Genomic DNA, 16,884 nt, shown 5'->3' on the forward strand with positions numbered 1-16,884 from the left:
GTTTTAACTAAGCATTATGTTATACTTTAGCTATTGAAAAATAGCAGACCTACAAGCTCGTAGCGCCAACGAGTGGCGCGCTATGAGCTTGTAGATCTGCTATTTTTCAATAGCTAAAGTATAACATAATGCTTAGTTAAAACACCAAAACGGGTTCCCGTCCAGAATGGGTTAACCCAGCCACGGGTTGCATTTCCGTTCTCTTCTACAGTAGAACAAAGTTCTACTATCCTTGTCCACCGTGCCACCCGACTGAAGAAAGACCCATCACACACTTGTTTTTTTTTTACATTAAAAATAGAAAACAATTTAATATACAACTGCTTAACAATGTCTGATGTAAAAACAACATCAACCACAAAAAACATCTGCTTCGACAAAGGCCCACGAGCAGCAGCGCAAAGCAACATGGAGACAGGAGAAACAGCAGCCATGTGTGGGGTTCCACCCTTAGAGGTTCCACCCCGGGACACGCTCATACAGACGGATGGACAGACGGACAGACAGACGCATGACAAGACGACCCTGAACCCAATTTCTAAAAATTCATCTTCAGAGAGGATTTAAGGGGGCGACGGGGACGCAGGGGGTGAAAAAAAAGCTAAAAACATCTTTTGTCGTTAATGAAATTTTACACGTGTTTTTTAATTTACATGTTTAAAATACAACCCTTTTTTTTAACAACAGAGAAGGAGGGAGCCCAAGGTTTGCAAGACAGAAAATGGGTCTGTGAAATTTCTTTTAAAAAGAAGGGATTTCCGTCCAGAGGGATGCATGCGAGACGTGTAGAACTGGTACCAGCAGGACTTGTTCTTAGAAGTGAAATGCTTCTCATAATTATATATATATAAAAAAAACACTGAGTTATGCCCAATGTATGCTTCATGGTACGGCGGTGCCACGGCACCAAAATGGACGATTTCCAAGCTCACAACGCAGACGCGGCGCATCTGTGAGATCGTCCATTTCTGGCCCGCAGCGCAGTCGCGTGACAAAGTATAAATCGAGGCTTTTTTTCCGGCTGCCTAATGTCTGCCTAAACCAATCAGCATCCAGGGAATGACGTTCAGAGCTCATAAACCAGGAAATTCATCTCCATGCTTGTTTTCTTTCTCTCTCGTGTTGGAATTGAGTGGCGGGATGGTCGAGATGAACGGAGGACAGAGGGGAGGACGAGGGCACGGAATATTCAAGGGAAGGAATATTTCATCTGCTGGTCGAGTTTAAAAGTTAAAACAAGCGTTTTTACCACTTGAAGGTGTGTGTGTGTGTGTGTGTGGTCAGTGTTTGTTGTTCGCCTCTTCCTGGTTGGTGGTGCTGGCGAGGCCGTTCTGTGATTGGCTGGACCCAGAGCCCAGACCGTACAACCTCCCACAATACTTTGCGTCGTCGATGTTGTCCTCGAAGAATAGCTGTGCCGGGAGAAAAGAAACAGAATGTTAATCTAATGTAATACAAATGAAAGAGCTTCATCCCTAGATAGGAGCGGTGTGGAGGCCAGCGACTCAGGAGTCTCTGCACGTCCGCAGATATCTCGATTATTGTCATTATTGTGTTGTGAATGAATGCATGGGACCCGAATGGAAACAAGACCGCAAGGTCTTTTTTCGGTGCTATCCTTTAGGATCAATGTGCTTTGACTGTACCATGTACTGTTTTTGCATTTGTTATTATCTAACAAAATAAATCAATCGCATTTCACTTCACATCACTCAAGATTTTTCAAAAATGTTCAAAAAAAGCACATGTACAGTACAAGCTCGCAGCACAAAGTGTTATATTATTAGTGTTATACTGTTGTAGTAACTCTTTTAAGAACCACTGTTTTAAATCCTAAGAGTTTTCTGAAAAAGAAAAAATGTTGAGATGCTGGATGCTTTCACGGTTTTAACTGAAGTAGTAAAAGTACCTCTTTCATTCTGAAGAAAGCCATTCCAGTCAACAGGGAGTCTGATCCAGCCTGATGCTGTCTGCCAATTCTCTTCAACTCCAGCTGGTCAGCCACCTCCTGAAGACCACCCTGTGCACACACACACACACACACACACACATACACACAGTCACACACACACACACATGGAGAGAAAATAATATTTTTACCCAAACTGTGAGATTGCAGTCACCAGAGAGATCTTTTATCCTACTTAGTAGACCTCTGTTTTGTTTTATCATATTTTATTAGTAAGACAACTGAAAGGTTGTGGAGTCATTATTGTAGTGTTGAGTTGAGCATCATACATATTAGGCTTGACCACAAAATGTCATATTTTATAAATGCATAGACCCTGGGGGGAATGCAAAGCTAGCACACTGGTTTATAATGCATAGACCCTGGGGGGAATGCAAAGCTAGCACACTGGTTTATAATGCATAGACCTGGTTTATAATGCATAGACCTGGAGGAATGCTAAGCTAGCACACTGGTTTATAATGCATAGACCTGGTTTATAATGCATAGACCTGGAGGAATGCTAAGCTAGCACACTGGTTTATAATGCATAGACCTGGTTTATAATGCATAGACCTGGAGGAATGCTAAGCTAGCACACTGGTTTATAATGCATAGACCTGCTGGGGGATGCATAGACCTGCTGGGGGATGCAAAGACCTGCTGGGGGATGCAAAGACCTGCTGGGGGATGCAAAGCTAGCACACTGGTTTATAATGCATAGACCTGGGGGACTGAAAACGTCTGACTTGAGAACCCTCAAAATCATAATTATTAATCTAAATATATAGCAGCATCGATTCAAGAGACCGAGTAAAACTAAGATCTAAATATTTGCCGACCAAAACACTGATCATTGTGTACCTTGAGGTTCTTGCAGCTCTTCATGAGGTATTTAACGTCATAGATCGCCGGGAAGAACAGGTTGAGAATCTGGAAGAAGTCGTGTTCCTCTTCTGGGAGACGGGTGTCTGTTAGCAGCTTCACCAGGTAGCCAAAGTCATAACCACTAGAAACAACATGGGAGAGGGGTGTCTGTTAGCAGCTTCACCAGGTAGCCAAAGTCATAACCACTAGAAACAACATGGGAGAGAGGTGTCTGTTAGCAGCTTCACCAGGTAGCCAAAGTCATAACCACTGTTAACAACATGGAGAGGGGTGTCTGTTAGCAGCTTCACCAGGTAGCCAAAGTCATAACCACTAGAAACAACATGGGAGAGGGGTGTCTGTTAGCAGCTTCACCAGGTAGCCAAAGTCATAACCACTAGCAACAACATGGGAGAGAGGTGTCTGTTAGCAGCTTCACCAGGTAGCCAAAGTCATAACCACTAGCAACAACATGGGAGAGAGGTGTCTGTTAGCAGCTTCACCAGGTAGCCAAAGTCATAACCACTAGAAACAACATGGGAGAGGGGTGTCTGTTAGCAGCTTCACCAGGTAGCCAAAGTCATAACCACTAGAAACAACATGGGAGAGGGGTGTCTGTTAGCAGCTTCACCAGGTAGCCAAAGTCATAACCACTAGAAACAACATGGGAGAGAGGTGTCTGTTAGCAGCTTCACCAGGTAGCCAAAGTCATAACCACTAGCAACAACATGGGAGAGGGGTGTCTGTTAGCAGCTTCACCAGGTAGCCAAAGTCATAACCACTAGAAACAACATGGGAGAGAGGTGTCTGTTAGCAGCTTCACCAGGTAGCCAAAGTCATAACCACTAGAAACAACATGGAGAGGGGTGTCTGTTAGCAGCTTCACCAGGTAGCCAAAGTCATAACCACTAGCAACAACATGGGAGAGAGGTGTCTGTTAGCAGCTTCACCAGGTAGCCAAAGTCATAACCACTAGAAACAACATGGAGAGGGGTGTCTGTTAGCAGCTTCACCAGGTAGCCAAAGTCATAACCACTAGCAACAACATGGGAGAGAGGTGTCTGTTAGCAGCTTCACCAGGTAGCCAAAGTCATAACCACTAGAAACAACATGGAGAGGGGTGTCTGTTAGCAGCTTCACCAGGTAGCCAAAGTCATAACCACTAGAAACAACATGGGAGAGAGGTGTCTGTTAGCAGCTTCACCAGGTAGCCAAAGTCATAACCACTAGAAACAACATGGGAGAGGGGTGTCTGTTAGCAGCTTCACCAGGTAGCCAAAGTCATAACCACTAGAAACAACATGGAGAGGGGTGTCTGTTAGCAGCTTCACCAGGTAGCCAAAGTCATAACCACTAGAAACAACATGCATACAGGTTATTATCACATTAACCCATTTAGATCTGAGAAAATATTCTACAAAATGTCTTCTAAATCCTGACAGTTTTCTGAAAAACCCATTGTTTCTATGTCAGTGGTGCTCAACCTTTTTCATGTCGAAGGACCCCCAGAATTAAAAGGAGAATTCCATACTAGAAGGCTTTCTTACCTTTATTTGTAGTTGTTACGTCCCCAACAAAGAGGTCCAGGTGTTATTTTGTGGAAAAGCGCATTATTGGCTATTTCCCCTGCATAAGCCCTCAATGAATTGCATTGAATTGAATGGGGCTATGGGGTGTTGTGCTAATTCGCTTATTTCCATCGCTCAAAATTTAAAATAAAATTGTATATATATCCTCTCTTCATAATGTAAATAGTATCCCAAGCGGCACACTTTACTACTTATTTCGATGGAAATAAGCGAATTAGCACAAGAACCCAACCCCTATGGTAGGGGAAATAGCCAATAATGCACTTTTGCACAAAATAACACCTGGACCTCTTTGGTGGCGACGTACTGTAACAACTACAAACTAGAAATGTCGCAATTTTAAAAAATTGCAAAGTGTGGTTGCCGCAGTGGCTTACATATGCCCCTCCCACTGATATTGCCAGCCAATTACAATGGCTCACCCCTGCGGTCATGCGTAAGTAATTCGGAGGGGATTTATCCCCCCAAAAATAATTTTTCTGCAAGAAACGGTTACATTTTTCACTTTTGCGGCGCCCCCTATGGATGAAAATATAATCGCTTTTGGCTTTTGGTTGATTAAACCACCCACGACATCTGATTCAAATTTGGGATGGATTGGACATTCCGTTCGTGATTTTAGGCATTTTTTGTAAAATAGGCCCCTCCCGCTAACTTCGGACGACGATTAAGGCCGAACGATACGGACAAAAAAAATTAAAAAAATCTGAAAAAAATTTAAACGCGGTCCGATAGGTCCAGAGATCATGTGTACCGATTTCTGTGAGATTCAGACAAAATCTGTAGAAACAGAAAATGGGCGTGGCCTATATGGGGAGATGCGTCATGGCCCAAGGAATACAGGGAGAAAGGAATTTTGAATTTACGACCTACGGTTCAAGAGTTATAAGCCAAAACGTAACGTGGGCTGTTATAGCGCCACCATGAGGCCGACCGATGTAATTATAAGTTAATTAATTTTAGTAAGTATTACGAATTATCCCTCCAAGTTTTGTAACTATAGCCCTTACGGTCTCCGAGGAAAAAATACTTGAACGTGATTTTTCGAATTTTCCCATTCATGTCAATGGGGAAATTTTATTCACTAATAAATTAATATCAATTAAACTATACAATATTTCTCTTAGAAACGAGCAAGCACACCATTCCCGATTTTTCCGGTCAATTTGAGATATGGCTCAAGTGCGTACAGTCAAAACTGTGGGAGGAGTAGCGTTTCAAAATAAAGGTTACTCCAGTAAAAAGAACTAGAAAGGTCGCAATTTTAAAAAATTGCAAAGTGTGGTTGCCGCAGTGGCTTACATATGCCCCTCCCACTGATATTGCCAGCCAATTACAATGTCGCGTCACCCCTGCGATCATGCGTAAGTAATTCGGATGGGATTTATCCCCCCAAAAAACATTTTTCTGCAAGAAACGGTTACATTTCTCGCATTTGCGGCGCCCCCTATGGATGAAAATGGAATCGCTTTTGGCTTTTGGTTGATTAAACCACCCGCGACATCTGATTCAAATTTGGGATGGATTGGACATTCCGTTCGTGACTTTAGGCATTTTTTGTAAAATAGGCTCCTCCCACTAACGTCGGACGACGATTAAGGCCGAACGATACGGACAAAAAAAAATCAAAAAATCTGAAAAAAATTGAAACGCGGTCCGATAGGTCCAGAGATCATGTGTACCGATCTGTAGAAATAGAAAATAAAGGTGTGTTTTGAAGAAAAATCTAAATGGCGGAAAATCTATCCTGACGCAAATGGGCGTGGCCTATATGGGGAGATGCGTCATGGCCCAAGGAATACAGGGAGAAAGGAATTTTGAATTTACGACCTACGGTTCAAGAGTTATAAGCCAAAACGTAAAGTGGGCTGTTATAGCGCCACCATGAGGCCGACCGATATAATTATAGGTGAATTAATTTTAGTAAGTATTACGAATTATCCCTCCAAGTTTTGTAACTATAGTCCTTACGGTCTCCGAGGAAAAAATACTTGAACGTGATTTTTCGCATTTTCCCATTCATGTCAATGGGGACATTTAATGCACGAATAAATGAATATCAATTAAACTATACAACATTTCTCTTAGAAACGAGCAAGCACACCACTCCCGATTTTTCCGGTCAATTTGAGATATGGCTCAAGTGCGTACAGTCAAAACTGTAGGAGGAGTAGTACTACAAAGTTTAGGGTTACTCTAGCGAAATAATAGAAATAAAGTGTTACAATTACAATAGTCTGGTTGCCCTTTAGGGCAACCACACTAATAAAGTGTTACGATTACAATAGTCTGGTTGCCCTTTAGGGCAACCACACTAATAAAGGTAAGAAAGTCTTCTAGTATGAAATTCTCCTTTAAACCCTATTTTATATTCCCAAGGGCTCTACCCTAAATATCTAAAACATGTCGCTTTGCGACGTATTTTGCGAACAACGACCCGAGGAAACCATCAACAACACAGAAACGCCGTCTCACTCAAATCTCTCACACACAGCTGTACATATGGAAGGAGAGCCACTTGACACACACACACACACACACACACACGCTGTACAATTTACAATTTACAATTTAGGCATTTAGCAGACGCTCTTAATCCAGAGCGACTTACATTAAGCAATAACAAAAGCATGGCATACATCACATATATAAAAAGTAGTTATCATGAATCATGCGTAGACTAAGAACGTAACAGTGGAGTATCTATGTAAACTATACATACTATACTATATAATATATTATACATGTGTACTATAAAGTGCTATGACTACATAAAGTGCAATTCTAGAGCTGTCTACGTAACAAGCTATAAGTCTGTTTAAAATACTATCTAAGTCTACATAATGTGCTATCTAAGGGGCTAGGCTAGGGCAAGTGCTACGGGCCATGGTGGAGTCTGAAGAGGTGGGTTTTCAGACTACGGCGGAAGATTGGGAGTGAGGCTGCAGTTCTGACTGTGATGGGAAGTGCATTCCATAGTTTCGGAGCCAGAAGGGAGTTTGGTACGTGTGTACCTGTGGAAGGAGAGCCACTTGACACACACACACACACGCTGTACCTGTGGAAGGAGATCCACTTGACATTCTCACACACACACGCTGTACCTGTGGAAGGAGAGCCACTTGACACACACACACACACACACACGCTGTACCTGTGGAAGGAGAGCCACTTGACACACACACACACACACACACACACACACACGCACGCTGTACCTGTGGAAGGAGAGCCACTTGACATTCTCACACACACACGCTGTACCTGTGGAAGGAGAGCCACTTGACACACACACACACACACACACACACACACACACACACGTACCTGTGGAAGGAGAGCCACTTGACGTTCTCACACAGGACCAGTCCGGAGGTCATGAGGAGCTCGGCGAAGTAGAGCGTTTCGATGCCTTCCTCCTCGTGTTTCTTGAACTGCAGGCCAGAGTTCTGCAGCAGGTCTATGGAGTCCTGGGAGTACATGTCCTCTCTGCAGTGGTGGAAATAAGTATTATTAAGTATTAGGCCAGAGTTCTGAAGAAGGTCTATGGAGTCCTGGGAGTACATGTCCTCTCTGCAGTGGCGGAAATAAGTATTATTAAGTATTATTAAGTATTAGGCCAGAGTTCTGAAGAAGGTCTATGGAGTCCTGGGAGTACATGTCCTCTCTGCAGTGGCGGAAATAAGTATTCATGTTTTACTTAAGCAAAAGCATCAAAACTGCGATTTAGCAATACAAGTAAAAACATATTCAAAATGCACTCGAGTTGCCTCTGTCTCCAGTCATGTCTGTATTCAGTACTGTTCACTTCCCATTGTTGTTGACGCTCTGTTGTTTTTGTCTCTTTACTTGTATTTTACTTCCTTGTTTTATGGTGAATAATTGTAAATGTATGTGAAGTTGTGTGTGTGTGTGTGTGTGTGTGTGTGTGTGTGTGTGTGTGTTCTATGAAAGTGTGAAACAGCTGAGGTTGTGTGAAAAAATTAAAATGTTTATAATTCTGTGAAGTTGCCCAAACTGAAATAAAAACAAAGAAGAAATGCACTCGAGTAAAAGTACAAAAGTATTGGCATCAAAAAGTACTTAAAGTACCAAAAATAAAAAGTACTCATTATGCAGAATGTCCCATTTCAAAACGTCGAAAAATCTTTTGAAAATAGCAGATCTACAACTTCACGACAATGGGTGTCTGTCCCCGTTAACAATGTGACAGACAGACAGACAGACAGACAGACACGTACGTGAGGTTGAACTTGAAGTTGAACTGCCAGGTGGTGATGCCGGGCGGATAATCTCCTTCCTGGTTCATGAAGGTCAGCCCGAGCTGGATGATCTTGAGCAGGTCCACGTTGCACCTCAGCAGCTGGTACTGGTAGTCCACCGTGCTGCGGAACTCTCCGATGGGACGCACCACAACCCCGGGGAACTCTGTGTCCTGCCGCCAGGGGGGGAAGGAAGGAAAGATTTACTTTAATGTCCTCTAAAATCAGATTTCTGAAAATAACTTTCTAGCTAATATAAATCGCCACTGTTGTCGTGGGAGAAACATCTTATCTCCATATTCACAAAAAGCTTAGCCATGCTTTCTATGGTATAGACCAGGGGAGGGGTGCCCACACTTTTTTGACTTGAGAGCTACTTTCAAAATGACCAGCTCAACATGATCTACCCACCAAAAACATAATACCATTGCTGAAAATGGCTTTGGAATAGCGGCGCTGGCATTACATTTAAGACAAATGCACGTGGAATGGGAAAGGGGAGAAATGAAAGATAGTTTTTGTTTGTATTTCATTTGTAATCTACTGACATTTTTGCACAGCAACACTCTTGAAAACAAAGTATTGCATTGACCTTCTTATGACAGCGACTGGAGGTGTGGTTTGAGGACAACTGTTTTGAATTGCTATTATTGTTCAAACAAAACAGAAACCAAGGACTATATATTTCAAGGGCGAGAGATCACAATAAAAATCCTAATCATTCTTCCTCTACACTGGGAGAAAAACAGCATCTGAAAGTTTGATGGGGCATTTTTTACACGTGAGTGCAGTTAGAACTTTTCCATTGCATCTTATGAGAGGTGGTGTTCTTCTGCTGCCTTTATGCGTGCGACGTCGTCTCTTAAGGCGTCTATAGGCAGCTCCCGGCAGGATCCGCCGGGAGAAACTAGACACAGCTGCGCGACATGAGACTAATTAATTAGAGCGACAGAGAGAGAGGAGTGTGTACGTGTGTGTCAATTTAACAAAGGTGTAGACGATCAGAAATCAGCAGAGAGTGATCGATGTTTGCGCTACTCTATGCCGAATTGAAGTGGACTCGGAACCAGACTTTTGTTTTTCTCCCTGGAAATAAAAACGTCTGGGTTTCCGAGGCTACAAAAAGCATCAAAGGTACCAGAATATACAAGCTTGAGTGAGTCACTTCGCGCCACGTTTTGAGCATGTAGATCTGATACTTTTAATGCCTTTGAATTTGATGCCTGAAAATGTACATTTTTGCCCATATCTGGTTTCCACTCGAAAGACGATATAATATAGCTCACGCACGAGCTGCTTTCCCGGTTCGAATGGTTATAGCAGTGGTTCTCAAAAGGGCTGTCTGGGGACCCCAGGGGTACCAACCAACTGACGTTCCAGATTATTATCATTTTTTTTATAATTTTCATCCCACGATTTTGTAACCCATTTTTCACCCCTATGTCAATTATCTAATGTGATCCTGGAATCTACACACCCTCCGCCAACCTGGGGAGAGCAACGGACTTGAACTCATGCTTCCTTCATGCATGAGTGTCCAAGTCGCTCCTTTACACCTGACAGGGGGGAGTTTCCCTGGTTGGACGTAGTGCGTGGAAGGGACACGTTATTCCAACCAGTTCCTTTCCCCTCCATCAGGCGCCCCAGCTGGCCAGGGGGAGGCAGTTTAGAGACCAGGATTACTGCATGTTTTTGTGAGGGTACCTAACCTAGGGGACACAGGGAGAACACGCAAACTCCACACAGAAAGGCCCTTTTGCCAACCCCGCCTCGGGTTGGCAAAAGGGCCTGACGTTCCAGATTAACCAAAGCATATATCAACATATTGCAATATGGTCTTACCTCCACAGCATCTATTCCAGAAGGTATTTGTTAGAACTGCTACTTTATCAAAACGACTCGATGCATTTTTATTTACAAGCTTAAACATACCCCCAACTCCATTCCCTGGCCTGTTAGTAATTACTTTCAAACAAATTCTTAAGTCCACAAATACAACACAGGCTACTCATCTCCATCCCCCCTTTATCATACTAGTCATGGTCAGTTTTCTATTAGATACAGAGGTACTACACTTTGGGACAAATATTCTACTGGTTTACAACTTTCTTCTCTGAACTTGTTTAAGAACAAACTGAAGGTTGTTCTGATTGACCAAATCACTTCATTATCATAGTTTGTATTCTCTTCTCGTCTCTAATCATGTCTTAGATTAGCAAGTATTTTTTAATCATCAATTATTTATATCTTGTTGTGTCTTCATTGTATTTTTTAGAGGTAGAGGACTCGTATAAGCCCCAATGACATCTAATGCCTCCTCCTGGCACTTTCCCTTTTTTATTTGTGTATTCTTTAATGTATTGCTCTATACCTTGCAAAAATAAAATCAAATATTTTAAGGTTTCTATGGACACAGGCTCAGCTACAAAACACGGGCAATGCTGCTGAGTGCCGAACCTCAACAAGAGATGATCAATCATCGATCAGTTGACCGACTAACCCTCTCCCGTTTCCACTCTACACTTAAAATATCTTTACCGAAAATAGCTGATCAAGCCGACAACGCATCCTACGTTTGTAGGTCTGTTGGCAACACAACAAGGTTCTCTAGGTTCTCCTATCCTTAGACACTTGTCTTCAAGAAACAGGTACGTCCCCATCTACACCAAATGTCCAACGCATTAGGACGTGTTGGGAGCTTGTCGATCTGCTATTTGTGGCCTATGCCCCCCTCCCCCCCCCCCCCCATATGGATGCTCGGGTTCGAGGGCAGAGGCGTATCTACAATAAGGCGAGGGCAGACGGCCGCCTGTCCAAATCCATTTCTCGCCTGGCCAAAATCCATACAATGAGAAAAAAGGACAAAAACAAGACATGAGAACTATTAAAATGGACAGCTGATTGGCCGTTGCGGTATAGCGCGACCCTCAATCACCCATTGGAATGTAAATGCATGCCTTTCAGCCTTTGTATCCTACTCGTCTGGCAGGTATATCTCTTTGAAAACCTACGATTGTGCGCGGGGAGACGACAATTAACATATCTTGCCTGGCCAAAATGTAATTCTGGATACGCCACTGTTCGAGGGGTTAGCTAAAAACAAAAACACAGCCGTTAGTTACCATTGCGATGAAGTTGTAGCTCTGTATGATGTGTCTGATCTTCCTCATCTCCTCCTCCACATTGCTGGCCCAGACCTCACAGATTATCTGGCTGGAATCTGCGAGTGCGGCTGGCATTCTGGCAGACTGAGGAAATGACTGAAGACCCCAGATGAACTCCTAACAGCACTGCTGCTGCTGTCGTCCGGAGACAGTAGGGAGGGAAGGAGGGAGGAAGGAAGGTAGGTAGGAAGGAAGGAAGGGCAGTCTGCTGAGAGAAATGAAGTCACCTCTGGAAGGAAAGTGAAAAACATGAGGTTAGTAAAAAAAAAAAACACTAGAAAACAACGAGTCATAGGGTTCCCAGGAAGGCACAAAGGACAAATTAGATTGTTAGAAACTTTGAATATATACTCTTTCAGAGCGAACGTTTTTAACTCAAATCTTTGCTTCTGGCAGGTCCCTGGAACAACATTTTCAGATGGGGGTCGGCGGCCAATTACATATATTTTTGGGGGTCCTGCAATTTTCCAACAGCTAAAGTATAACATAATGCTTAAAACACCAAAAGGGGTTCCCGTCCAGAATGGGTCCCTGTACCTCACTTTATACTATATATTATATTCCTATATTAAGAATATAGGAATTGTTAAAGGGAACCATTAAGGAATCGGACCATTAACCCATTTTGACATGAGATCAGATTCTAAAAATGTCTTCTACATCCTGACAGTTTTCTGAAAAAGCTATGTTTCTATGTCAGTCGTTCTTTGATTTTTCAAAAAATAGCAGACCTACAAGCTCGTAGAAGAATGGGTTAAGCAAGAAAGAACACATAACGTATTACTAGTTTGCGTGTTCGACCCATTATTCTTTAATAATCTCATAGAAATAAAAATATCTGTCATGTCAACTTTTGTCCATTTTTGCACCAGGACGGTTGTTCCAGAGAGTAGGACCATAGCAGAGACTATAAGGGGACCTGCATCACATGGAGTAAACCTAGAGTAAACATACCCTAATAATAGTTTAATCTTTTCTATTTTTGTATTCTTACTAGTCTTATTACGTTTGAAATGTGCTAGGTATTTGTATGCTATGTCCTGTATGTCAGTCCTGTTTGTATTGTTTGATGTTTGATGTCTGGGGACTGCAGATGGAAATTAGCATGTTTTGCTAAATCTGGTATATTTACACTGCATTTTTAATGTAATGTTCATTAATATACACTGTCCCGACTAAATAAACAAATTAAAGTATGTGGATGTGTGGCTCCAACCGCTTCAGGATCACTGGTTTCTTTCAAAACTAGCCTGAAAAACTATCAGGGGAGGTTTTCCACAGAAAGGAGGTACCCTTGGATCAAGAGTCAAGACTATCTATAATAGATGCATTTTATCGCGGCGGTGGCTCAGGGGTAGAGTGGCTGGATGGTAACCGCAAGGTTGCCTGTTCAAACCCGGGCTCCCCCAGAGTTAGTGTCGAAGTGTCCTTGAGCAAGACACTGAACCCCAAATTGCTCCCGATGTGCTGGCTAGTGCCTTGCATGGTTTCTGCCGCCATCTGTGTATGAATGTGTGTGTGAATGGGTGAATTGATGCACAATCTATGTAAAGCGCCTTGGATAAAGGCGCTATATAAATGCACCATTTACCATTTATCGATTTCTACATGTGCGTATACACATATATATAAGATGTGAAATTTACAGTCAAAATAACTATGATAGCTTTGATGCAAGGCTAGAAAGGATGAATCCTTTACTGCCGAGTGCTGACATTATCCCCTAGTCTCCTTTGTAGCGTTTGTATTTGTTGATGACATGTATTACTGTGTTCATTTTGTATACTACGTCGATGAATTGCACACATAGGGCCACAATGGAAACAAGTCCCCAGGATTTATTTTGTGTTATCCTTAATGTCTTGTCTTGCTGTACCACGTGCTGATTACATTTCTGACTAATAAAGTAATCAATCAATCAATCAATCGAATGATGAGAGCACAGCAGAGCAGCTCAGATTCAGTTGAGAAGCAGTGAGTGGACATTTTCATGTCCTCCCCGTGTCCTCCAGGGTAGGTAGTGGCAGAGCCATCTAATAGAAGAGTAACGATGTTGAGGGGGCGGAAACAGAGCGCTCGAGTGCTGTTCATGCAGCCTGGACTGAGACAAGCTGGAGTTGGAAATACATCGTTTTCAACAAGGGCCGAAGGGCGGCGCAAATAAGAGCTATTTTGTGTGCAACATGACAACTGTTTTAAAGTATTGTACAGCAACTACTAAAGTCTCTTTAATGTTTATGTTGTACGATTACTACAAAACAATCTAAAATAAAGGGATTTAAGATCATTAAAGCTGGGCTGTTGCCCTGAGTCCAATGCATTTCTGCCTACTTCCGGTCCAGGACTTGTCCCAGTTGGTTGTCCCCATTCTCAATAGAAGTCTATGTAGGAGAGCCGCCATTGGACTGAAGCCCCATGAAGTGAACGCAGTTTGCGTAACTCTGTCTACATCTAAGGCTCTGGGCAGTGGTACCATCACAAAAAGCATGCAGTAATCCTGGTCTCTATTAATACTGCCTGATGGAGTGGGAAAGGAACTGGTTGGAAATGAATAACGTGTTCCTTAGTTCCACGTGCTACGTCCAATGGGGGAAACTCCCCCGTGTCAGGCGAAAAAAGAAGCGGCTTGGACTCCTCATGCATTGAAGGAAGCATGAGGTCAGTCCGCTGCCCTCCCCCCTAGGTTGGCAGAGGGAGTGTAGCGACCAGGATTACATTAGACAATTTTGGGTGGATAAAAGGGCGTTACTAAAATCATGGAATATATATATTAACTAAAATAAAAGGTGCAGTGAGCACTGCAGCTCAATCAATGGAAGCAAAACCACGTCGTCACTTGTAAAAAATAAAATAAAATCACACCTGTGTGAAGTGAGAGGGAGCTCTTATCGAGTGATGCACCAAATATTCGTCCGCAGAAAATATTCTGCAGAAAATGGCTAAAAATGCATTTTCGGCCTATTCGGTTTCGGCCCGAATAGGCAGAAAATATATCACCGAATAGTGTATGCAATTAATGCATTCAAAAGAGCTGAATAAATGTTTTACCCATAATAGTGATTATTATTTAAGTTGAGTTTTGCCATAAATCAGGTAGCTTTAAGGTACGGCCATGACAGCAATGGTAGGAAAAAACAATAATAATATTAATCATATTCGGGTATTCGGCCAACTGTTTCCTATATTCGGTTTCGGCCAAGAATTTCTCTTTCGGTGCATCCCTAAACAAACATTGACCTAAACACAAACATTAAACCTGTATATAGGAGGGGCTAGCACCCCTCAATAAACACATCATCACGCATAAACACATCATGTAATGTATTTGTATGAGGCAGTGGTTCGCAACCAGTGGTCCAGGGACCACCAGTGGTCCTTGAGCAGGTTCCAGGTTGTCCCCAGCTAACTGATGGTTACCAAATGGACCCTTATACTGTAGATCTTCAACCCTTATACTGTAGACCCAATTTAGTTTCATTTTACACTATATACAAGTGTCTATTTGTACGTCTCTAAATGTTTTGATGAATTGAACATGGTGGACCCTCTTGTAAACAAGTGCTTAATTGGGTCGTCCACTCACAGTTAACAGTCTTTGTATTGAGTTTGTGCTTGAAATGTACTGTAATTCTGCAAACTGTTAATAAATATTTCAATCAAAATAAAAGGGTTATTTTTTCTTAAGCATCTGCATTACTTAATTTTCGTCTACACAATTAAGAGAACGTAGAAGAATTGTTATTTTGATCAACGTTTACCTGTTGGTGGTCTCTCCTAATGGTACCACAGAATGGAATTGTGGACAAAATCGTATCCAACGACAAAAACAAAAATATAGTAGTGGGGCTGAGAGAGGATAACAAATCTCATCAAATGGTGCTCCATGGCTCAAAATGTCGAATAAATAATGGACCTTACTATGAAAAATGTTTTTTAAGCTTCTCGGTCAAAGCAAAAGGTAGTTTGTTGTAGTGAAGACGACAGACTCACTGCATCACAACGCCGACTCTGGCTTCTTTAGCATCATCGGCTAAGCTAATGCTAACCTAGATTTGTATATAAACGCCACCGTATTTTACTAAAGCTAAACCTCTTTGTTTTTTTAGAACCGAATTAACGCCCGAACACGAAACGGTAACCGGTCGTATTATTTAGTAAATGGTATAAAAGTGTGAATAAATAAATGCGTCGCACCTGATGCTGTGAAGGATGGATGATGCCTTCTGGGTTGTTGGGGTTGTTAGCACCGCGTTGAACTCTGACCCGGACGTTAAAACCAATGCAACACACAAACACACACACACACACTGAACCACCACGCTGTGATGTCGCCACCTGCTGGCCGATCGGTTTAAGTAGTAGTAGGATAGGAAGGAATCACATTCATTATTGTCTCCACCAGGCCGAAGGCATGGGGAGAGAGTATGTTTTGCACTCCGTCCGTGTGTGTGTCCGTCCTTCCGTCCGTCTGTGAACAGCTAATCTCCGGCACCGTTAACCCGGTCGATGCCAAACTTTGCACACACACTCCCTGGATGCCAACGATGAACCTCTGCCCCACATTTTCCAGAACGGCCTGTTATAGCGCCACCATGAGGCAGATTTTCACATTTTTTACCTAAAACTGCACCGATCTGCGTGAAACGTTGCATGCACACTCCCTAGAGGCCAAGGACAAACCTTTGACCTGCATTTTCCGCATCTGCCTTTTATAGCGCCACCAGGAGGCCGACTTTTGTAAAACAAATTTTTTGATATTACTCCTCCAGATTCTGTCCAAAAATCTCACAAATCGTTACACAGTATCTCTATAGTCATGTGCTCAAGTCGGATCTGTCTATAATTGGCTTTCAAAGTTTGCAAGATTGCCCCGTTTTGAACAAAAGCCTCAAATCATGAACGCAGCATGCAATTTCCGTGAAATCTTTCACACATTTTCTTACTAGGCTGAGGAATATATCCCACCCTTTTCACATTGGCCTGTTATAGCGCCACCAACAGGTTGATTTTTGCAAAACACATTTTTGGAACAAAATGCAAAATGTCTCAAATCA

The 16,884-nt window shown here is 42.5% G+C and overlaps 1 protein-coding gene across 1 annotated transcript; it reads right to left on the minus strand.

Annotated features, from left to right (window-relative positions):
* Positions 1 to 275: 275 nt before the first annotated feature.
* Positions 276 to 16,144, minus strand: cnot8 (CCR4-NOT transcription complex, subunit 8). The gene is made up of 7 exons (XM_079507644.1): positions 16,025 to 16,144; positions 11,789 to 12,059; positions 8,646 to 8,839; positions 7,732 to 7,893; positions 2,813 to 2,957; positions 1,910 to 2,020; positions 276 to 1,412 (listed from the first exon to the last, which is right to left on the minus strand). The coding sequence occupies exons 2-7, from the start codon at positions 11,903 to 11,905 to the stop codon at positions 1,281 to 1,283; spliced, it is 861 nt and encodes a 286-aa protein (XP_079363770.1). The 5' UTR covers positions 11,906 to 12,059; positions 16,025 to 16,144; the 3' UTR covers positions 276 to 1,280.
* Between the last annotated feature and the right edge of the window lie 740 nt (positions 16,145 to 16,884).

This window comes from Electrona antarctica (genome assembly GCF_951216825.1).
Source record: "Electrona antarctica genome assembly, chromosome: 8".
Classification (NCBI taxonomy): Eukaryota; Metazoa; Chordata; class Actinopteri; order Myctophiformes; family Myctophidae; genus Electrona; species Electrona antarctica.

Bases quoted from the DNA above. Each gene is read 5' to 3' on its own strand.
- cnot8 (XM_079507644.1), bottom strand. From the start codon at position 11,905: ATGCCAGCCGCACTCGCAGATTCCAGCCAGATAATCTGTGAGGTCTGG. The intron at 8,840-11,788 runs GTAACTAACGGC...CCCTGGCGGCAG, and splicing joins GCTACAACTTCATCGCAATG to GACACAGAGTTCCCCGGGGT. The intron at 2,958-7,731 runs GTACGTGTGTGT...TGTTGTTTCTAG, and splicing joins AAGTGGCTCTCCTTCCACAG to TGGTTATGACTTTGGCTACC.